General features: G+C 39.3%; 3 protein-coding genes and 1 long non-coding RNA gene across 5 annotated transcripts in view; 1 reads left to right on the plus strand and 3 right to left on the minus strand.

Moving 5' to 3' along the window:
• Nucleotides 1-1,487: 1,487 nt before the first annotated feature.
• LOC146511524 (transmembrane protein 236) lies at nucleotides 1,488-6,675 on the minus strand. Its single transcript, XM_085172253.1, has 4 exons — nucleotides 5,339-6,675; nucleotides 5,031-5,103; nucleotides 4,218-4,341; nucleotides 1,488-3,679 (listed from the first exon to the last, which is right to left on the minus strand). Exons 1-4 carry the CDS (start codon nucleotides 5,608-5,610, stop codon nucleotides 2,982-2,984), a joined length of 1,167 nt encoding a protein of 388 aa, XP_085028379.1. The 5' UTR covers nucleotides 5,611-6,675; the 3' UTR covers nucleotides 1,488-2,981.
• Nucleotides 6,676-7,634: 959 nt separating this feature from the next.
• On the minus strand, nucleotides 7,635-9,076 carry LOC146511525 (uncharacterized). Of its 2 annotated transcripts, none has more exons than XR_014876046.1 (5): nucleotides 8,665-9,076; nucleotides 8,463-8,574; nucleotides 8,217-8,370; nucleotides 7,972-8,099; nucleotides 7,635-7,858 (listed from the first exon to the last, which is right to left on the minus strand). It is a non-coding gene; the product is annotated as an uncharacterized LOC146511525 (long non-coding RNA). The 2 variants fall into 2 exon arrangements; XR_014876047.1 differs by having other exon boundaries at nucleotides 8,463-8,555; nucleotides 8,665-9,075.
• Nucleotides 9,077-10,341: 1,265 nt separating this feature from the next.
• On the plus strand, nucleotides 10,342-25,123 carry hacd1 (3-hydroxyacyl-CoA dehydratase 1). Its single transcript, XM_085172319.1, has 7 exons — nucleotides 10,342-10,603; nucleotides 13,967-14,084; nucleotides 16,760-16,778; nucleotides 16,894-16,982; nucleotides 17,243-17,364; nucleotides 22,049-22,227; nucleotides 23,748-25,123. The coding sequence occupies exons 1-7, from the start codon at nucleotides 10,485-10,487 to the stop codon at nucleotides 23,828-23,830; spliced, it is 729 nt and encodes a 242-aa protein (XP_085028445.1). The 5' UTR covers nucleotides 10,342-10,484; the 3' UTR covers nucleotides 23,831-25,123.
• Nucleotides 25,124-25,529: 406 nt separating this feature from the next.
• The window catches only part of LOC146511527 (collectin-12-like), a 44,937-nt gene continuing 42,661 nt past the window's right edge, over nucleotides 25,530-27,805 (minus strand). The window contains exons 7-10 of the mRNA XM_085172308.1: nucleotides 27,009-27,145; nucleotides 26,812-26,921; nucleotides 26,127-26,272; nucleotides 25,530-26,022 (exon numbers count right to left, since the gene is read on the minus strand). Of these exons, the coding sequence (XP_085028434.1) occupies nucleotides 26,003-26,022; nucleotides 26,127-26,272; nucleotides 26,812-26,921; nucleotides 27,009-27,145 (413 nt within the window). The 3' untranslated portion in view covers nucleotides 25,530-26,002. The remainder of the gene's footprint in view (nucleotides 26,023-26,126; nucleotides 26,273-26,811; nucleotides 26,922-27,008; nucleotides 27,146-27,805) is intronic.

The following is a 27,805-nucleotide window of genomic DNA, read 5'->3' on the forward strand; positions in this document are numbered from 1 at the left end:
ACTTTTTTGGCAGGTTAGGCAAGAAGGGAAACAAACTGATCTCTCCATTCATCAAGAAAATGAAAGTCAACTTTGAAGGTCAGGTAGAAGTTTAAATGTTTGTAAAAAACAAAAAGAAGAAGAGATTAAATTTTCCAAGGGTAAAGATATTGCCGTTGTCATTGTTTTGTAACTGTTCTGAAGTAGCCATTGCATTATGGTTAAAGAAACACAGACTGTGTTATACAAGACTAAATTTGAATATATTTCATATGTCAGAAGATTTGGCAGAACAGATATGAGGAAACAAGGGTATAATGAGGTTTGTTGGACTTTGCTGATGTGATGGGTTTTGCAGGATAGCACTTCTCATGAGGCTTTGGGTGAACAGTACAGCGATGATACTTTTCAGCATACTTATATGACAAGAGGAAATCCTGCTCCCTATTCGGGGAAATGAGGGACAATATGGCCACTTTGGCCTCAAACTGCAAGAATTCCCGTTAATACTTATTAACTTACACGGTAAGTTATAAGTAGCGTGAAGAGCATATAATGGAGGTGGGTTGCAATGCGGATTGCAGGAACAGTGAGTGAATTCAATCTTGGAAGGACCTAGGTGGCCAGTGGCTTCAAACCCATTTTGTTGTGAGGCAATGGTGCTAACCCCGACACCACTACAACTGTAGGAAGATGAACACAAAAAGTCAAATATATGCCCCATAAATGTGTAGTGGGTAAATGTCCTTACTATCTTCTAGATAGGAATATCAAAGGAGTGGATATAAGAGACGAAAACATATGTGATGAGATTTAAACCCTAAACAACAAATGGAGGATTTAATAAAAATGTTACATAATTTTTCTTTATGTGTGCACTGTAGTCACATCGTGATTGGTTGAGTTAAAACTCACGATACTAATGATTGGAAGCAAAATTACAAAACCTGCTATTGTCCAAGTACCTGAGTGTAAACTGCAGTGGGCATTATGTCATTAAAATATAGTACCTACTGTATGCTATTGGTATTTTTTCACGTTAATGTCTTGTGTTACTTTATTTAATTTATTTTGGTTCTGCAGCTTTGTCTATTCAGAAAATGATAATTGTCACAAAAGTGTTGTGTCAGTGCTGTAATAATTTACTTTACACTTTTCAGTGTAGTCATTGTTTCAGTGAACAATGACTGCCCTGTTCTTGTGTGTAATGAAGTTGTTTTTGCAGAAGAATAACAGGAAACCTCTGCTCTTGGGGATTTAGAAAAAGATCAGATGAATTACAAGGAAAAACATTTAAGCAGAGTTTTTTAAAAATTCCTAAAAATATACACGGGAGCTCGAGTGACGTATAGAAATGTTCACAGTGTGTTCGCAGTTGCCTCCAAGTTCCTGCAATGCAAAACCCAGCTTGCTTTACTATAGAAGTCTGCAGCAGAAAGTTCAGGATCTACAGCAGTCAAAGAGTGATTTGTGTAATGTGTTGAGAGAGCTGCACTCACCCTGGCCTGTCGGCCTGCAGTGTCGTATCCGCTCCACAACGTCAATGCAGATGAGCGAGAAGAGGACTAGTGACACGGGGAGCTCAGGGAATGTATCATGTTTCAGGTTGTTATTTATTTAGAAAAAGATCAGATGAATTACAAGGAAAAACATAGAGCAGAGTTTGTTTTTTTTTTAATTTCTAAAAACATACATGGGAGGTCAGTGCCAGTGAATTTTGTCTGCATAAAAAATATCTCACAAGTCAAAGTTGCAACATATTTTATGAGTTTCTTTATTAAGTTGACCAAAATATATGTATCAGTGACACAATCTCACACCAGTTTTTCTTTTTGTATAGAAACTTAGCAAAAAAAACAACCTAATATAAACAACATGAATTTATCCTTTTACATATTCACCGCACTTTATGATTGTAGAAAAATCATTACATTACAGGTACATTTCCAAAGTGCCATTCTTGGTTTTTAAAAAAGTATATTTGGACATAACATGACAACAGTCACTCGACATGTAGTTTCCATTGCCTAAGAGCTCCCTTTTGGCCTGTGAAAATTACCATCATGCATTTTGTCACATGCACATACTTGGTTTGACTGCACCAGCTGTGAATTGTGAATCCATCATGAAGTCTGAGAATGAACTTTTTCGTAAGTTATTCAATATTACGTTATCTTAAGAAATACCAAGGTTTAAGTGCCATTTGTACCATTAAAACTTAGGTGTAATAACAGAAAATCACTGTGGCATCACAATCTAGAAAAATGCTTGAAAATTACAATATATTAATCCCAGTCATATAAATTTGAACATTTGAGCTAGATTTTTTTCTTAGCTTTTTCAATAATTGTCTTCTAGTTAAACAGGTTTTTATTTAGCGTGATGCCAGATTTGATGAACATATTACATATTGTTCTTCTACTCCTCGCTAAAACATCATATATTCAATGCTCGGCCTGCTATTTGGTGTAAACATCTGGTATGAACTCTCTTGGCAATAACTACTTGAGAAGTCCTTTTGTTCTTTTAGTACTTAACCTATTACTTGACTCGTTTTAAGAAGTGCCGGTGCAGCCACCATCTGAATCAATACATTCTGTGTTTGTGTCAAACCTTTGCTTTAACCACCTCTTTTAAGGCAGTTGAGTAGCTGTGCATGACACATGGTTCAAAAACAAATCTCATTTCAGTCTTTGTTTAGCCAGTTTCCTTTTGATTGGCTGCCCTTTATAAACCAAAGGTTTAAACAGCATGTAGGTGGGGCTTCTGTGCTCACAGGCAAAGCTAAGTGCCTGAGACGATCATATAAGTGATATGGACTCTCTATAATGCCATGGAGAGCCATAGAAGACATAAAGCTGTCTGAAACAGAGTGTTTAGAGCAGTCTGAAGCCATCATCTACAAATTTGGCTGTTTAAAATGAGCACCCACTGTCGTGACAGTATTTAGTGTATATATGACAGAAAATAAGGAAAAGCTTGTTTGCCCTTGAATGCTGGTCTCAAAAAAACATCCTCTCTGTGTTGAAGACCTTCAACTTGGTCATAAAGTTGAAGTAGATGAAGGCCAGCGAGACCAACAAGTTCTTCATCAGATAGAGGATTGGCGTAACAAAGCCGAAGAAGGCAATGAGGCCAACGCGCACAAAGAAGAAGGGTAAATCCTGCAGGGCTACTCCTAGGGAGGAAAGCAGGGGGCTGTGGGGCATGACCACCACACGCAAGCATGATAGGTAGCTGAAGATATAGATGGGAAACACCCAGCCTGAGTAGTAGACCAGAGGATGTCCTGCCACTCTCACCATCTCCACCGTATCCATCCAGAACATAAAGCTGTCCACAAACACGTCTGCACGGGCATCAGTGGCGCACAGGAATCTCAGAGGCCCAGTGTATGCATAGGGAGATATGTGGTACGGTGTGGTGCTTCCTGATGGTTGACTCAATCCAGACATGCCATATGGCCTCCCATTGTTACCTGGTATGCCCGGTAGCGTCCCATTGGTCTCTGGTCGAGCTCCTGCTCCGTTGTGGTTCCTGTCATTGAGCTGGTTTGCTCCTGGTTGCATAGGAGTGGGCACACCTTGCCTGGGCACAGCTGGCCCTGGCACAGCTGGGGTGATAGGTGTTACTGGTGCTACTTGTTCCACATGTGTGAGGACAGTGGAAGGGATGTCAGCATCTCTTTCGGTGTCATTAGCTGGAGAGAAGAAAAAGAAAACACAATATCTTGGATTATATTTACTTAAACTGTTTATCATCAAGTGGTGTCGGCCCAGATTTACAAAGAGACAGCTGAAGGCTATCAGACAAATAATGTGGCTCACAGATATAAACATTAATCTGCTGTTTAGACAGAGGCAATAAATCAAGAGATCGCTCATTCAAACGATTTGGGCTTTAAAGAAATTCATATGAACTGTTTTATCATGTGGTTTTTAAGAAAATATATTTCCCTACTTCTGCCATGTCAGACTTCAGAAAAATTTAAAAATATATCCTGCTCATTTCCTCATTTTGGATAAGTGAGAAATGAAGCAGTCCAAAGAAATATCCTGCTCATTTCTTCATTTTGCTCGAGTGACGTATAGAAATGTTCACAGTGTGTTTGCAGTTGCCTCCAAGCTCCTGCAATGCAAAACCCAGCTTGCTTTACTATAGAAGTCTGCAGCAGAAAGTTCAGGATCTACAGCAGTCAAAGAGTGATTTGTGTAATGTGTTGAGAGAGCTGCGCTCACCCTGGCCGGTCAGCCTGCAGTATCGTATCCTCTCCACAACGTCAATGCAGATGAGCGAGAAGAGGACTAGTGACACGGGGAGCTCAGGGAATGTATCGTGTTTCAGGTTGTTATTTATCTGAACCTGGATAAACAACCGTAAAATCGTTAGCCTGACTGAGTACTGTAATTATTTACTCACTTTTAATCTTTACAGAGCCCACTGGTTCACCTCAATGGTAATAAACATTTTGGGATTTGTTACTTGCAGCGAGGGCATTTGACACAGCCCTAAACAGACGAGTTGCTCATCTTAGCAGAATTTATGGCTCTTATGTTGAAGCCACTAGATAAGCAAAGGTCAAAAGGTTTGCTTAAGCTTTAAAGAATGCCACAAAAAAGGGCAAATAAGGTCTGGGCTGCAGCCAGTTAGGAAGTGAAAATGTGCCTCATGGACATGATTTGACAAGGACAGCATGGACAGGAAGAGGAACCAAGCTGCTTATCAGTAGCTCCTTATCCATAAGGCTAGATAGTCCTCTCCTGAGATCCATAAGGATTCTCACAGCTCATCACATTTGTCTCAGTAATACTGTGGATCCTGTCATACACCATGTTCCCAAACACAATGTTGTAATAGATATATGTTTAAGTTACTAGCAACTTCTTTGGAGTATAAACACAATCACCCAACATGACTACAAAGGATCTACAATTACAGGTTGAGTTATGTTACAAGTATAGCAACATACAGGTCAAAGTTCATGATCAGAGCAGAGATAAACCTGATATGACAAATGAAAGCAGTGAGAAACAATCTGTTGGGTGTTGTACCTCAGAGCTGGCAATGAGAAAGGCAAAGCAGGGTAATGTGGATAGGATCACATAAACAAGGGTCACTGGCCTCCTGATATAAAGACAAAAGAAGGGCAAGAAAGAAAACAAGGGAGGAAGTTAAAGTCAATGACAGGAATTGCTAAAGCCTGGTATTAACCAGCCAAGTTCTGTCCAAACCAGTCACAGGCCAGTTCAGCCTCAAACCAGCTGATCATGTCTCGGTCCCGTAGGACAGCACTGGGATCCCAGCTGCTGAGCATACACAACTAGGACCAGTTCTCAATCTTCATGTCTGAGAAACTCACCACTTCTTCCTCCCTATGAGAAATTTCTTCTTCATGAAGACCATATACTTCAGGGGTACCCAGACCAGCAGGGCAGTGGAGGTCACATAGGCAATAGAGGAGGCCACGATCAACCAGTAGGCAGTGCTGCCGTCTCCGGGGGGTTGTGCTGATGTTTTGACCTTTGCAACGATGACAGCAAACCTCTGCATGACGATGAAGAGTGGCACGCACAGGCCTGCAAACTGCAGCACCTCGCACAGGGCAAACTTCACCGTCCTCCCTGAGCCCATCCTGTGGCAGCTCACAAAAAGAAAAAGAAGGGAGGGAGACAGGGGCTGTTGTCGCAGTGAGGCGACCCCTGTCCCTCTGAGGGCTGGTCAGGCCTCGGACCTCTGCATTGTCTGCCTCCACTAGCATTTTCCACACACCACAGCCCTGGCTCTCTGCTCACCCAACTGCTTACACTGCACTAGGCATTGTGTGCCTTGGCGTGGCGGTGATGTGACCGGCCCTTTGCTCTCTTTTGATACAACGTACAAACAAAGTTTGTCTAACTTTACACCCTGAAGGACATGCATGTGCCACAGCAATCACTTTGGGGCAATCCGAGGTAAAAACAGCATCTCAGCCAGTATTTTTTCAGTCTTATCACATCACAGTCCACACAGCTTTAATGATGTGTACCTTGTATTCTTCCTGGGAATTCTCCAAATATAAGAAACACAAGTTAATTACTCCCACAGTATAATCAGCATCCCAGGACTACTGGCTGTAACCCAAGAAACAAGATACCACTAAAAACACATAGACTCCTCTCATGCTTATATATCACCATCTAGTGGCAAAGTGTTCTAACTGCAAAATTTTGGAATCCACACTGTTTTGTAACAATTACAAATGCATTACTGCTTTGAAATTGTTGTCAGTTCAACATGTTATTGTTCATCAAATTCAGGCGCTTGATTATGATTTGTTGCATCATAATAATAAGCGACATGAGACTTTTTTCCCCACCAAAGCCCAGCTAGAACTTTACCAGTCAAAAGCATTCATTAAGTAATTTTATCTGTCTTTGGTTCTAAAGCCATCAGTCCACAGTATCTGCTATGCCACAGACCAATATCGCTGCATAAAAGTGACGACGGAGTAAAAATGTTGCTGAATTGTTTAGACTTGTGTCTGCAAAACCCACACAGCTGGACATTGTGCCATTGCTGTCTTCAGACGTGTGAACACTTGATCAAGTAACTGGATCAGGATTAGATAATCGGGACTATATTCAGTGCTGTCTTCGGTTTGCACACATTTCTACGTGGTGTCATTAGAAGAGCTAATTTTAGATTCTGCATCGACGCGGTTTCTGAAGCACACAACTCAGTCCAGTACAGGCTGATACCTGTATACTCCCAAGCAATTACAGTCCTGTGCAATGCCAATGAAATTTGAAACGATTCAAAATGTTGTATCTTAATCATTTAAGTACTTCATCAAATTATTGAGTATCAACAATAAATAAAGAAACTGTGAAAAGAATAGACTGAAAGTACAGACCCCAGAGCTCAAAGTCAGTAAAACTGTTTTTTTATTTGCATTTGTATTGGATTTTCTTAAAATCCTGAAGATCAAGGCTCACATAGCAGATAGCAGATACATTCACTATCTAATCAAGGCTGTTTTTGGCAACTTGCCCCATTGGAGTATGTCAAAATGTGCTTGACATGTGGTGAAACTGTGGCCTGTCAGTCAAGGCCAAATGTATGATACTGCAAATTTTGGTATCCATACACAGTAAAAAACCAAGTGTCAATTTTACACTTACAGAGTTGATTTTAACTCTGCTTCAGATAACATTTGGTCCCACTCAAAATTAGAGTTAAATTTACTCTATGGCCAGTGTTAACTTTTCAGTGTTAATTGTACTCAATTTAGTGTCAAAATTAACAACAAAATGTGTAAAAATATTTAACACTGAGGGTTATTCACACTGTTCAGAGTAATTTGATTACACTTTATAGAGCTATTTTTACTCCAAATTTAGTTTAATAATAACACTCTGATGTGTAATAATATATCATTTTTATTTCTCTGTAGTGTGATTTTTTTCATATTCATCTTATGATGCTATATTACTAAATAACTGTGATCTATCCTACATTATGGAAATAACAACAAATATACAGGTTAAAGTAACAGCATTTATTATGTTTCTCATTTCAGTGTCATTTAATTAATGTAACAAACCTTTACAATTCATAGTTCTATGATGCCCACTAGAGAAGCAATATCACATTTCCCCAATGTCGTAGTTGTTTGCAGAAAAGTAAAAAAGTTGGTCAGGGATGAACTGTATGATGTACCAAAGACATAATGTGCCCTAAAGAGTTCATCAAGGGCTCCTACTCTCGCTTTACATGGAAGTGCATACTTCTCAATCACAATGAAGGTGTGAATGCTGCTTCTTGTGGATCCCTGAGTAAGAAGGTAGGGCTGACTGCTTCGGGTGATGTTGTCTAGATGCTGCTGTACACTGGTTCCAGCCTACAACAACACATTAAACAACAGTATTAAGTGACTATCGTCTGACAGTAGATTAGCTCAACTCACTGTCCATGAAAATAGAGGTGATGGAAAGTATCTTTTAAACAACATACCTTTGGGAATTTGATGAGGTTATTGACAGCTTGAGATGCAGACATCTTTCCTGGTGTCTTTCGCCCTTGTGCAGATGGTGGTAGCAGATGTAGCAGCAGCAAGATAGTAGACAAGTCACTGTCCCAGCCTACAGACGAATAAACAAAGAATTATTCCAAAAATACATTGAATTGACAGAATTACCTATATAACCAACAATGGCAAATAAAAACAGTCATAATCATACCATTCTCAACTTCAGTACCTGACTCAGCATTGCACATTAACTCCAAGAGCTCTGAGGTGGGGACAAGTCCATGACTTTCCTTTACAACCTTTGCTTTGAGATTGATGGGCCACCTCTCCAAGAATTTGCTCGCAGTGACCTCACAAAACAGGAGTCGGAAATCTTGTTCTATCTGTAATGCAAAAATACAGAACATAGAGAGGTGTTTGATTGAATCCTGCCTACAAATTACATCAGTATCATTTAAATGATAAGTGAACTTACTTTTGGGAGATTTGCAAACTGAGACGCTTCTTTCCTCCACAGCTTTTCTTTGAATGGTCTTCAACCGCCATGCAATGTATCCTGAACCGCTCTCTGGATCATAGTAATGTTTCTATGTAATTAAATAAACGAAGAAGGACTATGTTATCAACATTTCTGAGGGCAATTATGTATTTAATGTTGAAAAGTTCCCTTTACTTACATATCCATGTTGTGAATATGGGTCTTCCAGATATGGAGACAGAGCAACAATGCCCTGCGCATACATCACTCTTACGCTTTTAGGGGGAGATGCCCTAATGTATAAATTCAATAATTGGCATTAAACATCACAATTAAAAATAATACAATGTTAAAAATGTTTCTTTATATCTTACATTTTTGATTTGCTATCAGTTAATTTACACAAAATACATATTTCTTACTAAATAATGAGCAAAACTCTAAAGTAGTGTATGCCTTTGGCATTTGCTTAAAATAATATAAACCAGTAAAGTTAACTTTATGGTAATGTTACCCACTTTTCCTGAAAGTACGTTCGTTTATGTAAGCTAATTAGCGATTATTAGCTTACTGATAAACGGTAATTTAGTTGTTCAAACTGTGCGATTTGACATGTGACAATGATATTATTTTGATAGCATTTAGAAGAAATACATAGTTAAAATGTTTTAGGTTCATATTAACGCAGTGAGAAGATAACAAACATCTGAACTTTTAGCAACTGCAAGCATGTAGCTACTGGAATGTCATTAAACCTATGGGTAAATGATGCTAACATGTCCTCACTCGACATCAGTGAAACTATAAAGAGCTATTTAGTTTAAAAATACCTTTTAAACAATGTTACCAGTATGGAAATGTTAATTTCACTTACCTGACTGTGGCAGCTCTCCGGAGAAAATCCCATGCGCATTAGAGCTCTGAGGCCGCACACGCCTGCGGGCTGGTAATAATCAACACTGTGTGGAGTTAAGTCTTCACTGCGTGACTAACAAACTTTACTTTGACTTTTTTACTTGACTTTTAACTCTGATGTTAGAGCCGGTTTACTCCTCATAGAGTTGTAAATACTCTATCTAGGTTAAAATAGGTTTACTCTGAAATATTGACACTCCATTTTTCACTGTGTACTTTGGTAATACCAAGTAAATACAAGGCCAGTGTTGCTGATACCAATAGTTTTACTGAGACTCGTGTAGGGGTTATGTAGGGATGAACAGTGTGTTATGATGACATGAATCATCATCAATTTTTAACTTCTGATCACATTTTAATTACCACTAAATCACTTTATTACATCAATAATTGGTTAATAAAACTAATTAAACTAATTTGAGGTATACTGAACACAATTCAATGGGATACATAGAGCAAGGGGTGTGAAACATAAGGACTGGGGGCCAGAATCAGACCAGCAACGTCTCCAATCCAGCCAATGGAAAGGCTTGGGGGAAATTTATGAACCATCAGTTCATCAATTTCAGATTTTTAACTATATTTTCACAGGTTTTACAGCTTTTCCTACTGATAAACACTTTGGCCATGGCCATTCACAACACATTTATAATTACATTATCTATGTCTGCAATTTTACACCTTTACTTCTTGCAGTTTAAGTCCAAACAATCATCCTGACAGGTCTTTTTCATTTACTACAACATTTCTTCATCGCGTAGAAAAACTGAGACATACTGATGAAATTGCTCTTCTTTGTCTTATGTGATGTTATCTAATTTATTATAAAAGGTGTACCTAAACTTGTTCACGCTGAACTGAAGATTGGGGTGAAAATGAGCCTGAATTTCTATAGTTGCACCAACTGAGCCGTGACAAGCCGGCTTTATTTCACTAGTCTTTGCCTCACCGACAGGCCACGCACTTGTTGCACTAGTCCCGCGAGAGGGGGATCCATGGGCGGATAGCTAGATAGATGGATGGATGGATAACCCCGCTGCTCCCCTCCCTACTAGCCCCAGCTGTCAGCTCCCTTCCTGACTTCCCCACCCTGCCCCCGGTACCATGGCGTCCAGCGAGGAGGACGGCACGGTTGAGGAGAAGGAAAACAACAACAAAAAGAGAACGAAAAGCACCCTCGCTACCGCATGGCTCACTTTCTACAACATCGCCATGACCGCCGGGTACGTGCGTTATTCCGCCCCTGTCGCCTATTAATAAGAAAAGCAGTGAAGTTATAGCCGCTCCCTAAAAAACCGTAAGCGCGTGTTGCTGTTTATAGGACTGCGTCTCCGCCGAAAGTGCCTGTTCAGCTCGCTTGGATTTAGCAGTTCGTCGTCGCAATTGAGTTTGAGCAAGCTTTAGCGGTCCGTTTGGTAGTTTCTACGAAGAAACGAGCGACCGTTATTTGTCTCGAGTGTTGGAAAATGAATGAATGGTGTTTGGTGAAAGTGGCAGGCTGGCGCAACAGCCGTGTCCAAATAGGGCTGGCTGCATGGTGTCAGCGTCAAGGCCCACAGTGCGTCTGACAGTTGCAGTGATAAGTATAGCCGGACCGCGCTGACACTGGAGCTCAGGTCTGGGACAGTGAAGTGCTCAATGGGCACATTTTTAATAACAACAACGTTTGTGTGAAGAGAGCTTCCTGTGTTGTGATAAAGGACAAACACATGAGAACTTGAGAATAGCGGAGGTGTCGGGGTCACTGGATCAGTGGTGACTAAGCGCTTCCAGTTTGGCGCATGGCCTCAGGTACTGATCACTTTAATAATAATAATAATAATAATAATAATAACACGAAATAAAACAAGAATATATTTGTGCACATCGTTGTGACTCTGTCCAACTTAGTAACTTGTTTTTAATGTCTTAGTCAAAGATAAGTAAAATTGCAGCTGTCCAAATCTACTTGGCCCTATGTGGAAAAAATTATATACAACGCCTCCTTCCTCTATTATCCTCTTGATAAATTATGAGTTAACTGTGAATAACCCCATTTAAAAAAGAAAATCTGAGTTCTGTTTCACTACCCTAACCCAGGCCTGATTACTGCTAGATGTGTTGGATCAAGAAATCACTTAACTATAAGCTGTCTGACAAAGGGAAATAGGCTAAAAGATCTCAGATAGCAACGAGTAAAGCCACAATCTACAGAAACGACTGACAAACAAAGCAATTGACATCCATCAGTCTGGAAAGGGATACAAAGTAATTTCTAAGGCCTTCGGCGTGAGAGCCATTATATGCAAATGGAGAAAACTTGAAACAGTAGAGGTCGGCCTACCAACATTACTCTAAGAGCGCACAAGTGACTCATCCATTAGGTCACAAAAGAACCCAGAACTTCTACAGAACTGCAGGCCTCACTTCAGTTAGGGTCAGAGTTCACGACTGAACAATAACAAAGAGGCTGGTCAAAAATGGCATCCATGGGAGAGTTCAAGGAGAAAACCACTGATGACAAAGAAAGGCTCATCTTGCCTAAAGTAACAGTGCTTTGCATAAAAAGAACATCATAGCAACAGGTGGTGGTAGTGTGATGGTCTGGTGCTGCTCTGTTGTTTCAGCACCAGGACGAGTTGATGTAATTGATGGTTTCTATTAGAAAATCCAGAATGAGAATCTCCAACCATTAGTTCATGGCTGGAAGCTCAAGCACCCTGGGGTTATACAGCAGAAAAATGATCCTGGTTTTGGTGTGGTCTAGTGAAAGCCTGAACTGAAATCAGTTTGAGATACTTTGGGATCATTGAGATACACGGTTTAGGGTCCAGTTACTTTTTCACATAGGGCCGAGCAGATTTGGATAGTTTTTCCTCCTTGTAATAAATAAAATTTCATCATTTAAAAACTGTATTTTGCATCTTCTCTGTGTTTCCTTGTCTAATATTAAAATTTGTGACAAATATGCAAAAAATAAGAAGTCGGGAAATGGGGTGAATTCTTTTTCACAGCACTGGTGTTGGTCTAGAACGTCACCGCTGGTGCGTCCTCAGTGAAAGGTGCATGACATCAGGGAAAGACGTGCATAATCAAACATAGGTTTTCCTTATGAGGACATTTAGCGACAATATGCATTAAGAAAGCTTCACTTGCGCTCCGCTTATCAGTATGAGATCCTTTTTATAAATCAACTTAAATGGACTCACTGGTGGCTATAAACAGCTCAGTGAGGATGCTTATTGGCTGCTCATCCTATCTACTGTGCAGGATTTTTTTAAAGTTTTTTTTATATAACATTGCAGCTGGATTCATTTTTGATAATATGTTAACAAAATGATGTTGTTGTTTTTAACATGCACATGCAAGACTTGTGAGTTCTTAGAGGTTTTTTATTCAGAACTATTATTAGAATAGTTTTTTTTTTTTTTTTTTTTTTTTTAAAAAAAAGCCCTAACCCTTGACTGAATTCAAAGATTTAATCCCGTAATTTTTTTGATGTTTTTCTTTATTCCAAATTTTATTTGTCGGGGAAAATCTTCTACTCCCTCACATCAGAAAGGAGCCAGTTGGGGTGGTTTGAGCATCTGGGTAGGATGCTTGCTGGTCCTGGGTGAGCTGTTCGGGTCTTGTCCAAGTGGGAGGATGCCCTGGGGCAGATTCAGAACATGCAAGAAGGAGAGAAGGGATCAATCAAAGGGACAATCCTGTTTTTCTGTGGTTTCACTTACACATAGAGTAAAGCTGGTGTGTTGCAGAGAGATTTTGTAGCTGCTGCTAATTTTTTAATATTTCACTGAAAGTGCAGTTACAATTACCTGATGTAAAATGCTGCAGCTTTGGTTTGCTTTCTCAAGCTATTCCATTTTTCCTTCTTTATTATTTTTATTTTAGTTGCCAGTTTATTCCAGTGCTCACTTTATGTATGGATAACTGTCTGATACATGTATACTTATAAACATAATGTAAATTTGTCTACCATCAGAAATTGTGGCGTAGCTGTTGAACTGTGGTTGTGGCCTAGTGGAAAACACAAACAGACCAGTTTTATGACAATGTTAGGTTTTTCGTATTTGTCTGGTGTCTCAGTGGAATAAACAGGTAACACCAGATAAATAGAGGCAGTAATGTCTGTCTGTTACAGAATAACTTTGAAGAAAAGTATTTATTTTACTTTATTACATGATATAGTGATTGGTTTAAAGCAGCATTTAGTGAGAGAATTTTTATCAGCTTTGTAGCCCAGTATGTCAGCATGTACTGGGAATTCCTTGGTTTCAGTGACAAGGTTAGAAAATGTTAATAATTTGTTTTAGTTTCATTCAGTATTTATATTGTTTAAATTCCTAAGTTTATTTCCTTTAAATTTACATCTCAAATGTGTTGTTATAAATTTCCTGTTCTATTCATATTTTCATCCTCCCTTTGATGTTATTATGAGGTGACTAAATGGCTTAAATTAGATTTAAAAGATTAGATTTCCAGTTGTGTCACAGTTGTTTTCGTTTGTTTTTTCCATTGCAGAAAAATGTCTGTCCTTTACACCAATTTTCTCCTTTCACATTTCAGTTGCACTGAGCGGTTGTGTGATTTTTGTTTGTCTGCAGGTGGCTGGTTTTGGCCATGGCAATGACACGCTTCTACATACAGAAAGGCACACACAAGGGTCTGTACAGAAGTATAGCAAGGACACTCAAGTTTTTCCAGACCTTTGCATTAGTTGAGGTAAGACTTAAGTCTTAGAGACTGTGTGAAAAAAAACAAACATTCGGCCTGAAAATTGAAGCAAATGCATAACTTCATAGTTAATGGCCAGCAGGGGGCAACAGGTTGTAAAAAGCTATCGGTCAGTATAGAAGTCTATGAGAAAAGAACCATACTACTCAATTTTTTTAATGACCTACTTAAACATGTATATCTTGATTTTTATGGTTGTAATCATCAGTTTTAAGGCTTGTCAACAGGGATATTAAGCTCTGATGTTAATATTTGGTGGCTTAAAAATGCATTATTCTGATATTTCAATTGATATTTTATACATTAACGGATTACTCTAACAGTTGTTATATGCAGTTATTTATTTGTTCACACTTGTTGTTGCGTTTGTGGCGTTCAAAAAGGGAAGATGCCCCCTGGTGGACAAACTATGAAATGACAACATTCTTAAGATAATTGAAGGGTGTTTCTCACTATTTTCTTTGCTTTAAAATTTCTCTGTTATAAATGGCAGTAAAGATAAATTAGTAAGTAGCTTATTTTGGCTTTATTGGCTATCCTGCCAATAAATCAGCTGAGCTATAATAAATAGACAATAGAGCAGGAGGGTGTAGCTTTATTGTCCCAATAGAGCAGGGTATGCTTGAGGGTGTAGCTTAATTGTCCTTGACAAATAGCTACCTAATAGGTGTGCAGTGTTCTTTTTTTTATAATGGCAAGTGTATTTTGTTATAAGCCTGTTTTTCACTAGCCAAAACTATCATCCCAGTATCATCCCAGTAGGATGAATGTTAGTGAAGGATGCACTTTGCTAACAATGTTTAGCTGGACAGTTTACCATTTTTTGTTCAAAGATGTTCTTGTCTGGTTTTAAATAGCCGAAATAGCAAATGGAAAGTTTCAGAATTACAAACTGGATTCCAAAAAAGTTGGGACACCAAACAAATTGTGAATAAAAACTGAATGCAATGATGTGGAGATGGAAAATGTCAATATTTTATTCAGAATAGATGTAGTAGATGACAGATCAAAAGTTCAATCTGAGAAAATGTATCATTTGAAAGGAAAAATATGTTGATTAAAAATTTCACGGTGTCAACAAATCCCAAAAAAGTTGGGACAAGTACCAATAAGAGGCTGGAAAAAATAAATTTGAGCATAACGAAGAGCTGGAAGACCAATTAACACTAATTAGGTTAATTGGCAACATGATTGGGTATAAAAGGAGTTTCTCAGAGTGGCAGTGTCTCGCAGAAGCCAAGATGGGTAGAGGATCACCAATTCCCACAATGTTGCGCAGAAAGACAGTGGAGCAATATCAGAAAGGTGTTACCCAGCGACAAATTGCAAAGACTTTGCAGTTATCATCATCAACTGTGCATAACATCATCCGAAGATTCAGAGAATCTGGAACAATCTCTGTGCGTAAGGGTCAAGGGCGTAAACCCATACTGGATGCCCGTGATCTCCGGGCCCTTAAACGACACTGCACCACAAACAGGAATGCTACTGTAAAGGAAATCACAGAATGGGCTCAGGAATACTTCCAGAAACCATTGTCAGTGAACACAATCCACCGTGCCATCCGACGTTGCCGGCTGAAACTCTACAGTGCAAAGAAGAAGCCATTTCTAAGCAAGATCCACAAGCTCGGGCGTTTTCACTGGGCTAGGGATCATTTAAAATGGAGTGTGGCAAAATGGAAGACTGTTCTGTGGTCAGACGAGTCACGATTTGAAGTTCTTTTTGGAAATGTGGGACACCATGTCATCCGGACCAAAGAGGACAAGGACAACCCAAGTTGTTATCAACGCTCAGTTCAGAAGCCTGCATCTCTGATGGTATGGGGTTGCATGATTGCGTGTGGCATGGGCAGCTTGCATGTCTGGAAAGGCACCATCAATGCAGAAAAATACATTCAGGTTCTAGAACAACATATGCTCCCATCCAGATGTCATCTCTTCCAGGGAAGACCCTGCATTTTTCAACAAAATAATGCCAGACCACATTCTGCATCAATCACAACATCATGGCTGCGTAGGAGAAGGATCCGGGTACTGAAATGGCCAGTCTGCAGTCCAGATCGTTCACCTATAGGGAACATTTGGCGCATCATAAAGAGGAAGGTGCGACAAAGAAGGCCCAAGACAATTGAACAGTTAGAGGCCTGTATTAGACAAGAATGGGAGAGCATTCCTATTTCTAAACTTGTGAAACTGGTCTCCTCGGTCCCCAGACGTCTGTTGAGTGTTGTAAGAAGAAGGGGAGATGCCACACAGTGGTGAAAATGGCCTTGTCCCAACTTTTTCGGGATTTGTTGACACCATGACATTTTGAATCACCATATTGTTCCCTTAAAATGATAACTTTTCTCAGTTTAAACTTTTGTTCCGTGATTTATGTTCTATTCTGAATACAATATTGACATTTGCCATCTCCACATCATTGCATTCAGTTTTTATTCACAATTTGTTGAGTGTCCCAGCTTTTTTGGAATCCGGTTTGTAGTCCACAGACCTTTGGGTGACACAATGGTGCCATGTCCATCTTTGATTTACAGTCTATAGCGTTTCCTGTCACGAGTGGGACTTTAGTGAATTAGTAAATTTAAAAAACAAATACTTTTTTCTTAGACTTTAACAAGACGGTCATTTTTACTGCTGTTTGTGTTGCTTGTCTTACAGGTGGGACATTGTGCCATTGGTATGTGACAACTTACATGAAAATATTTGTCTAATTTGTACAGATTCAGATAAATTCCCTCATCTGGCCATGTATTTATTGGTGATTTTTGTTTCTTACTTTGGCTGTGTTGCAGGAATCGTGAGGACTTCTGTGATTGTAACTGGGGTTCAAGTGTGTTCGCGGATTTTTATGGTTTGGTTCATCACCAACAGCATCAGACAGGTGACTTTTATGATAAACCGCAACTCCGTGACTTTTTACAATTTATCAGTCTTTAGTTGACAGATTTCACCACAGTACTCTTAAACTTCACACACTGTATGTATTGTCACAACTATTCTGGAACACAGTCTGTCCAGTTACTTTTTTTCCCCCCCACATAGAAATCGTACTTTTCTCATCTTTTTGCCTGTAAGAGCAGCACCCATCAGGTTTGAAGCTTCTTTTAACTCTTTATTTTTTGCCATTTTCCTGACTTAAAGATCCAGAGTGAAGAAAGCGTAATCCTATTTCTGGTTGTGTGGACGATGACAGAGATTACCAGATATTCCTACTACACATTCAAACTGCTCAACCACCTGCCGTACTTCATCAAATGGGCCAGGTGGAGACACCGTTAGCTGGGGCTGGGATGAGTTTGAATTGTCTTTCCTGTTTCGGGACTCTGTCTGAGCATGTCGGCCTAATCCGGTGAATTCACCTCTGGCATGCTTCCCTCGCCTTGTAGAGCCGCGCGTGTATTAAGTATCTGTCGTCTAATACAAAGAGGAGAAGCATGTGTGTGTTTATTGATTAGCACCTCATTAGCCATTCTGTTTGTGGTCAGTGAACTAACCACTAACACAGCACTCTGAGGAAACAGGAAAAGGTGAAATGCTTGTTTGTCTTTTGGTTTTAACTTCTCCCTAAAACATAAAGAATTTCTGAATAAGTTTAGTTAGTTGCATAAGAGGCTGAAACCAGGCATTTTTTGTGAAAGAAATATTCTCAGCTGTAGTGAAATATAATACCTGTCTTGTGTTGAAGGCAGAGTACTTGTGATGTGTCATTCTGGCCTCGAAGCAGCTCACCTGAAACTGGAGTCGTTAGTAGAAACGTGAGCCGCCCCCGCTGAAGGCTGTCCAGCGCGCAGGCTCGGCATCTTAATTTTATTTATTCTTTCTGCTTCGCTGTGTCACGTGATTCTTCAGGCAGGCCAACTAATGCCAGCCACTCTTTTGTTTCTGCTCTGGATTCTTGTGCTCTTGAATGGCACCCTACGCTTCCCCGCCCCCACCCTTCATGTCATTCTTTAAGCACGGAGGAGACGACAGGCCCCTGGCAAGGGGCTCATGTTCAGCTGCTCCTGTTTTTAAGACCATCTGTTTTGGTCACGGAATGTTCACCCAACATTTCTCTCATCCGCTGAGACGCTCCCCCGAGCCTTTGCTGTGGTCCTCACTAAATACAGGAACTCTATAGTCCTGAGTCATGGCATATCATTTGGTCCTGGAGAGAGCTGCCATCATAGGAAGAGGCATGCTGTCTCACTGTTATTTGGGGCGGTGATGAGAAATTAAGTCGGTACTTTGTGATTAACTTAGTTGTGTGCAGGAGTTCTACCGTTGGTTTTCCTTGCTGCTGGGTCTTCTTCCTCTTTTCTCCCATTATCCAAATGAGTTCTGCAGGGCTCCACATTAGGACCATTGCTCTTTTCTCTTTACATAAAGAACCTTTGTGATAATTTATCAAATGCTGCTTTCCATCTTTATGCAGATGATACAATTATCTGTTGTTCATCTCCTTCAGTAGCACAAACCCTATAATTCTGCAGTCTGCCTTTGATGTTGTTCAGTCCCATTTAACTCAACTCAACTTAAGTTGGTGTTAAATCCAGAGAAATCCAAGTTCATGTTATTCTCAAATGGTAAAGAGTTGTTAGCTACGTCTCCTAAGAGACATAGACTTTGTATATTTGCAGACTCTCCCATTGGCTGATCTTTATCTATAAACATCTGCTTGGGCTAGTTCCCTCTTATTTATGTGTTTATATGTGTAAAAACCACAACCAATGCAGCCTTCATTCTCACAATATCATACATCAGAACAGAATTGGGGAAAAAGGCTTTGAAATACGTTGCCCCTGCTTGCTGGAATAATCTGCAGAAGGAACTGAAATTATCGAGAGAATAGCTCTTTTACTCAGTGTGATTGTTTTTAATGTCGCTCTTAATTTGATCTGTTATTGTATATTTTTCACATGTTCGTACGGGATATTGTATTTTTTTTATGTTATATACTTATATACATGTATTTTGACTTTTGTTGCCATGATGTCAGGTCTCTCTTGGAAATGAGATTTTTAATCTCAATGAGATTTTACCTGGATAAATAAAGGACTAATAAATAATAAAATACAAACAGCCTCTTTCTTAGGCACTAATATCTTTTTCCCCTCAATTTCCAATATATTATGACCAATTTGTAACCACATATTGATGTGGTTACTATTTTTTTCCCTGTGCATAGATTTAATGTCAGTGTTGCTAAAAAAAATCCTCACACTTTTTCAGCTCTTAGTCACCACATCATCACTACTGCAGCCTCTTCCTGATTGGCTGCTTTGCTTCATAAGGTCACAGTTCTGTATACGGTATGAAACTGAAGTTGTAATTAGACGGCATAGAATACATTTTTATTGCTATGAAGATGATACCCAGCTTTATCGATACATGAAGCCAGATGAAACACTCTGACTAGTTAAACTGCACGAATGACTTAAACACATAAAGACTGATGACCTCTAAATTCCTGCTTCCAAATTCATAAAAACCTGAGGTTATTGTACTTTGTTCTAAAAAAACAGATGTTTACTCTGGATGCTGTTACCTTGACCTCTAATAACACTGTGAGGAATCTTGGAGTCGTTTTTTGAACAGGATATGTCCTTCACTGAGCATATTAAAGAAATATGCAGGACTGCTTTGTTTCATCTGCACAACATCTCTAAAATTAGAAACGTCCCGTCTCAGAGTAGTACTAAAAAGCTAGTTCATGCATTTATTACTTCTAGGCTGGACAATTGTAATTCATTATTATCAGGCTGTCCGAAAAACTCCCTGATACAAAATCAGGATTGGACTACCTTATTAACTGCTTTGAATCTGAAATTTACATTTATTTCAGATAACCTGCTAACAGGCCTGAAAGATCAGTACATTACAGAGATTCAAATCTTTCATTATTTAATTAATGTATTTTTGTGTTGTGTATCCATGTACATTTTCTGGTGATAGATTCAGTCCTACTGAGCGTGTCTTGGGCTGTTCCTTTCTCTTTAATATACCCCCAAAGTATTGCATGTTATTTAAGTCTGATGATATCCTTCTCCACTTTAAAGTTGTTGTGTGATTTGAGGCGTGAGCTTTGTTTGTATCGTTTCCATATTTCTCTTCTGCCAAGCTTCAACTTGTCTGCCAGTGTTTGCACCATATGTTCCTATGGATATACCAAATCTATAAATTTGTTCATTCCAGCAACTTTTTATTTCAGGACTACTTTCTGGGTGCAGTTCAGTCCATATATGCTGGACCATATTGGAGCCCAACAAATTTGTCTTGTTTGACCATAGAACATGCTCCCAGTAATCGTCAGACTTTGATGATGTTTAACGTTGTTTAAAGTTGACCTGTTACCCTTTCCTTATTTTCTGCCAGATACATGTTTCAAACTGTTTCAAACAAGCAATTTAGGAAGCTTTTCTCTTCTTGCTTCTTTATGAGAGGGGATATGCCTGATTTGCCTCTGACTGTGAGTGCAGCAGCCCCACCCTCATGCTGCTTAAACTGCTGTTTGTGAGGGGAACCCAATCAGAAGAAAGTTGGTTTAAAGAATTGCTTAAGAGGTAAAATGACTTATTTGCTATTTTGGTGGATAAACTGGAAGGCCTATTATAAGATAAACAACAGCTGTGAGCCATGCAAAGCTAGAAACAAAAATGTGGAGCATAAGAGGTCTTTAATCGTTAATCTTGCAATTTCGAGTTGATTTTAGTTGATTAGTCATCTTGCATCATTTTCCATCTTTGTGAAATCTCATATGTTTCTTGCACAATTGTTTTGACAATTCCCTCATGTAATTCTAGGATGCAGATAGACACAGCCCATCCAACAAAGAGAACGTTCTGGTGCTTAGATTGTCAAACATCAGATTTACTCAGGACTGTTTTAGTAATAAGTAGTTTTAAGCATTTAGCAGTGATTGCAGGTATATTCAGGTATTTTGCCAGTGAGCTTGAAACAATGCAGTTTTTGACATTTTATTTAAGATTATTTTTTATTTTTATTTTTTAGAGGTTTAACTGACTTCTCTTGTATACCCTCTGTTCTTTGATGACCAGTCTAACCACTAAAATTGAACCTAGTCTTTCTTATTCTTGTCTTTTGAGTTACTTTAAAGAACTTCAATTGGTTTCTTTTATTTACTATAAATCAGATCTGTGGGAATTCATGCAGTGTATTCCCACATATTTGTGTGGGCTTTCTAATTTTAGAAAATTGGATTCAGTTCAATATTTTGGTCATTTTTGTTTGGTAATGTGCCCACTGCAAACAAACAGTGAGGCAAAAGATGCTGTGTTCCTGGTTGTTCTTAACATACCAGTTCACAAATTATAGTTTGGGAACATTAGTCTCGGATGTCAGAAGGTTTTTGCACACATGCCAGTTCAGTGGACCAATGTAATTATGCCTTCAGTTGCAAAACTGTGCACTGGCATGAAATAAGGTGAGGAGCTGCTGGAAAGTAATAATGCATATTTTATATCCAGCAGGCAATGAAACATTATTGTAACAACAAATGAGCTTATTACTTAATGCTGGAATATGATCTTATTCTTGACTTTCTCTCAATTAAAATGAACTGCAGGAACAAAAAGGTTGAATTTTTTTTTTAAACTTTTGCATGTGAACAGCATGAAAGTGTAAAAAGAAAATGATACCTTGGAGTTATCCAGAGCCAAACTCACTCAGAGTTCCTGAAGATGGAAAAATGTGAAAATATTACTTTTTTACAATGTGCTGCTTGACCACCATATCTCTGGAATACCTCGAGGGAAGTTTTATGTCCACAACTCAAGGCAGCTTTTGTTACAGTATCTGGCCCCTGTGTCAGTGATCTTCCTGTGTTTTCAATATGCATGTGAGTGTATTAACATCCTCTGACTGTCAACTGTCCCAACTGTGTGAGTGCTAAAGTGATCACGCTGCTGGATTTGAAGACATCCACCCTGCTCTTTCTTCTTCCCACAGATACAACCTCTTCATTGTCTTGTACCCGGTGGGAGTCGTTGGTGAGCTGCTCACCATTTATGCTGCGCTGCCGTTCGTACGCAGGTCTGGAATGTACTCCATGAGGCTCCCAAACAAGTATAACGTGTCGTTTGACTACTACTACTGCCTCATCATCGTCATGCTGTCCTACATCCCACGTAAGAAGCAAATTTCATGCCTACATTGTGCACTTTCAGTTTTGGCATGTGGGTCAGAATCCTACATGATTTTTAAACTGTATTTTCTCGTGTTGCGGTACAAATAATTCTGCCTGTTCTGCTCAAAAGCAGCTTTTCTGTCCTGTGGTGCAATGTTTGGTGGCATTTTATAATTTGAATAGAATCATCTGTTTTGGTATATCCAATTTTATTTGGAATATACTGTGTGTTCACATGTCGTACATAATTTTAAATATAAAGATTGTTTTTCATAACACAGCTGTCAATGACTCCCTGAAGTCTAGAATCCATAAACATCACCAGATGTTGTTTTCTCTCATTGATTTGTGATGCTACCTTCAGTTGCTGGTTTTTGTCTTTCTGCATTCATTTAATAACTATTGATCTGAGATTGGGTGACTGACTTGGCCACTGAAGAATATCCCTTTTCTTGGGCTTGAGAAACTCTTGGATTGCTTTTGCAGTTTGCTTTGGCTTGTTCTCAATTTGCACAGTGAAGCTCTGTCTGATCGGTTTTGCAGTATTTGGCTGAATCTGAGCAGAGAGTGTAGTCCTGTACACTTATTATTCACAGCACTGTCACAAGTCACAGATTAGATTTAAATTTTAATCTAATCCAATCTGGTCTTCTCATTCATGATTATAACAAGTGGGTTGCAACTTGTTGTAAACTCTGTGTTTCCATCCATGAAGCCATCTCTTGTTCATAGATTTTGATAATACTCCTACCTTCTCCACACTCTTGACTGAGCTCAGTGTTGTAAAGGGTTTTTCTTAACCATGGAAATAATTCTGTGATCATCCCGTTTAGTTGTTTCTTGTGGTCTTCTGGACCTTTTGATGTTAATGAGCTAACCAATTCATTTATTCTTATTAAGAATGAACCACATTCTTGATTCGGCCACTCCTAAAGTTTTTGCTGTCTCACTAATGATGGCCTACTTCACTCCCACTGACATGTCTTTGGTCCTCAGGTTGAGAGTTCCAGTGAAAAGATACAGAATGCAAGTTCAACACCTGGAAGCAACTCCAGGTCTCTTGCCTGCATAATTTGTCATGAAATGATGGGAGGGAGTAAGACTCACTTGTTCATTTACTTTTGAGCCCCTGAAAACATATGCACTGTATGAAAACGGCTGTAACTGCTCAACAGTTCATGCAAAATGCGTGTCAAATCCTTTGAATTAAAGCTGAAAGTTTTTACTTCAATCCCAATGTTGATTATTTGATACAAAACGACAAAAATCCCCTCTGTTCAAAAATATATGGACCAAATGTCATGGAAAATATGAAAAAGTTGTCAGCTGTAATAGGCTCCAGGCTTTGCCAGACCACCCCAGTGGCTTATGTCTGTGAATGCATGTCTTCCCACTGTGCTGCTTCTTATTCAGAATTGAGACCAAGTTGAGAGTTGTGAATTTGTATTTCACTCTAACTTGCTTTCGTTTGTGTTCATCATAGTCACAGTCACCCTGAACATGTTCTCGTTTTTCTCGCAGTGTTTCCTCAGCTCTACTTCCACATGCTGCGGCAGAGAAGAAGGATGCTTCTCGGGGAGGTCATAGTGGAGAAGGACGACTAGACGAGCACCACCTCCCACCTTCATTTGAGCCAGCCTGCCCTCCACTTCACCCTCACCTCCACCACCGCTTCATCTTCATCTCTGTCTCACCTTTTAGCACCATCAGCCATTACATTCTTCATTGCACGGGACCTAAAGAACCACACAGCTGACGATGGTTACCACCCAGTGACAATCAGTAATAACGACAAAGCCACGGAGTAAAACCACAGTAGTAATACCACATCTGGAGTGTTTCTTTGCAGGATTCATTCCTATCTGAATGGTAATATTGGAAACATGTTTACAGTCCCAGTGTTGCTGGAGCTAGAGACAGAAGCCTGTGGCGTCACATCTCAGCACTCAGAGATCACGAGTCCTTTATTCACCCACCAGCCTTACTGCATCTTGTTGCACTGAAGCATCGCAGCCTGAGAGAAACGAGCACTGAGCCACAACACTGCACCCCGAAGAAGGAAGAGCCAAATGAGGGGGAGGGGGGGTGTTAAATTAGTCGCCTCAATTAAATTCATCATTCAGCCCATGCAATTGGCAGATTAAGTGTATATTAAGTATTTCATATATAAAATAAGCTTTCAAAGCGAGAATATTCATACCTCAACAATAAATCTACATTTGGACAATATGCTGCTTCTTGTGTGTATGTGTGTAACCCTATGTGTAAACGATGCAATGTGAAATGAGCAGTTAACACTAATCATATTTCTTAACAGTAATTTATTCGCATACTGTGAGCAAGCACAGCTCCGACTTAACATTGTGTCCGCTTGGCTCAGCTCGTGCTTTCTTTTATGTTGTTCTGATGTTTACTATGTCAAATTAATTTACAAGAGTGCATCTTAAACTAAATTCGAGTCTTCACAAAAGTAGTAACTTCTTTTTTTTCTCTATAGGCTGCTGTAGGTATGAGACTATGATTCAAATTTATGTGAGCACTTCAGTCTTCAGTCTCTGTCTTGTTTGTTTTTGAAAATATCTGGTGTCTACGTCGATTGGACAGTAGTTAGACTCCCTCCTACCAAAGGTGCTATTGTGAGATCATTTTAGTCTTCTGTGCAGCTGAAGGAGTGACTGTGATTGGAGATGACCTAAAGTAGGAAATCAGGATGTGAAATGACTGAGAGGAAATGTTAGCGAAGAACTGCATAGCCCATGGTTATCAAAGAAAAAAACCTTTTTGCTTGTAATCTGGGTTAGTGGGAAAACAATAAAAGAAAGTTATTTAAGGGAAAAAAACAATAAAAATGTGAAAATACCTTTTTGTGCAAATTCAATAAACTAAATTCTACAGTACTGAAGAGTTTTGTGATGAACTTCACTCTGGATCTAGAATTCAGCCACTGAGTACAACCACCCTGTGGATTTTATGTGTTTATTTGTGAGTTATTCCTTCATTTCTTTCATAGTTCTTTGTTTTGCAGGAAAATACCCAAGTGCAGCAAATGCATGAAGGATCCACAGTTTTTTATTCATGAACATATTTATGTATGTAATAGCAGAAAGTAAATCATACGTAAAGTCTTACTCTGTAAATTCGTTTACTAAAACTCAAGCTGATTGTGGCATTTTTCTAAGTTTATAAGTGAGTACTATATTTTTTATTTCCTACTCGTGTTATATAGATGGTCATGAGGTTAGATAACAGTTTCAAGATAGCATATCAGCGACATTATGTTTTTTGCGCATCATTTTGCACACCTTATTCCTTTTTTTTCTTTTTTTTTTGGGGAATTATATAAAGAGAAGCATTACCAAAGTCCATTTGGCTTCATAGATTTCATATTTTCCTACAAAAATTGCATAATGAAATATACATTCAGATATTCGGTTGTACATTGAGTACTGTTTTATAAAATGTATTCCAAAAAAATATAAAAATATTTATATATATATATATAAATCAGTTGATTTGGTTATAAAAAAAAAAAGATTCTCTTCCTATCTTGGTCACCCTGCTGTATTGCACTCCTGGTAATGTTGGACTGGCTTCACTTTGGAGGAGAAAGGCATCTCATCAGCACTGGAGAGATGTTTACTGTTGCAGCCGTGGGCTCATTTCAAAATTGTCCCTTTGCTCTCTCCATATGGACTGTCCCATGTGCTGCGTCAGTTGGACCAGTGCCACACGGGTGCAGTCTAGCTGCTCACTGTGCACTCAGACTGAACACGTCACTATGATCCAGGTGATCTTGCTGAGGGAAAGAAAGAAAAGAAAAGAGATCAGCATTAAGGTAGTGAGCAAAATATGATTACAATTACTGTGGAGCGAAAACGGGCAAGACAGATGATGACGCACAGGTCTCCATTTCCTTCTCGCAGATGTAGCTTATGAGATCTTCACAGGAGAAATCGTTCCATAGCGCTTCGTGGGTGAGACCCGCGCAGTCTTCTCCTTCTTCATGGCCGTGGCCCCAGTTGTCGGGCTGACCTGGCTTCCATTTCCTGCAGGCGAACAACAGAGGGCGATCGTATGTTAGATTTACTGTGTTTGATCTAAGAGCCTAGGAGAAAAGCAAATAAAATAAATTGCATCCAACAATTTCCCATTGAATATGCCTTTATTTTCGGTGGTTAGATCTGAAGGCAGATCCCTGTGGTTAACTTTTCTCAGTAATGCTGCATTAAACTTTTTCACTGTTCGTCTCATTGTTCTGTTTGCAGTTTTGTACACTTTAGTGTTTATCTCACTGTTCCCGAAAAGCAGTGAAACGCTCTCACTGGACGTGCCTCTATAAACAATGTTAGAATGAATTTGTTTAAATAGGCAGCAACGAGACTTGAGCACTGGAGGTCTACATTCAACTCCGTGCAATCACAAACTTTTCACAAGATTTTCACAGGGTTTTCAAAGTTTATTTTGTAATGTTTCATGTAACTGAAAACCTACAGTTGTTATTATTGTTGGCATTTTTATTGGAAAGAAGTTCTTATCTGAAACAAATATCCCTCTTGAGCATTTCCTAATTTACTGTAATACTGACGTGAAAGTAGGTTCATTCCCATCCAGCCAGCGCCACGTGCGCTCCTCTTCCCTGTCGGTCAGACCCATCCAGAAGTAACCTTTGCCAAAGATCTGCCTCTTCAGCCATTTCTGAGGTCACATGAGGACAGAAAGAAAGCTCAGTCAAAACTCACAAATACTAGAGAGCAATGTCAGATTACAAGATGTGTGACTCACCTGTTCCTCCATGTCGTTGATGATTAATAATGAACCAGACATTGATTCACAGGTTGTCTTTGCATGATCAAAGCTCTGCAGGTCTTTGGAGAAAAAATAGCACTTGTCTTTGTAGTTTAGCCATTCAGCAGGGCATCCTGCAAGATATTGAAAAACCATTGTACAATTTGTTTTTTTCTAAAGTGATGTGAGATGAAGAAAAAAAAAAAGAGCTCAGTTTAGCAGAAAGTACCACAAACCTGGCTCTGCCTAGCATTCCTGTAAAACATGTAGTTTTAACCACATAGTTATATATCTATATCTATCAAGAAAAAGTATGAAGAGACAGCAAACTAGACCACTCTAGTTGAGTCCCAGAATAAAAATACAGAGCTGTAAAGGAATGTAACAGGTCTCCTGTGACTAAATTGGCTAGTACGCGAGAGGCTAGTTGGTGCTTTTTTAGCCTTTAGACCACAGGTGTCGAAATCCAGGCCTCGAGGGCCGGTGTCCTGCAGGTTTGCGATGTGTCCTTGATCCAACGCAGCTGATTTAAATGGCTAAATTACCAACATGTCTTCAAGTTCTCCAGAAGCCTGGTAATGAACTAATCATTTTATTCAGGTGTGTTGAAACAGGGTTATATCTAAAACCTGCAGGACACCTGCCCTTGAGGCCTGGAGTTCGACACCCCTTGCAGACCCTAGTTAGCTACACTAACCAGCTGCTAGCAGTAGCTTTATATTTTGCATGGATGCATGAAAATTGGTAACAAGCTAAACATGATACTAATATGGTGATATTCTAGTTACCAACCA

This window comes from Neolamprologus multifasciatus, chromosome 9 (genome assembly GCF_963576455.1).
Source record: "Neolamprologus multifasciatus chromosome 9, fNeoMul1.2, whole genome shotgun sequence".
NCBI classification, from domain to species: domain Eukaryota; kingdom Metazoa; phylum Chordata; class Actinopteri; order Cichliformes; family Cichlidae; genus Neolamprologus; species Neolamprologus multifasciatus.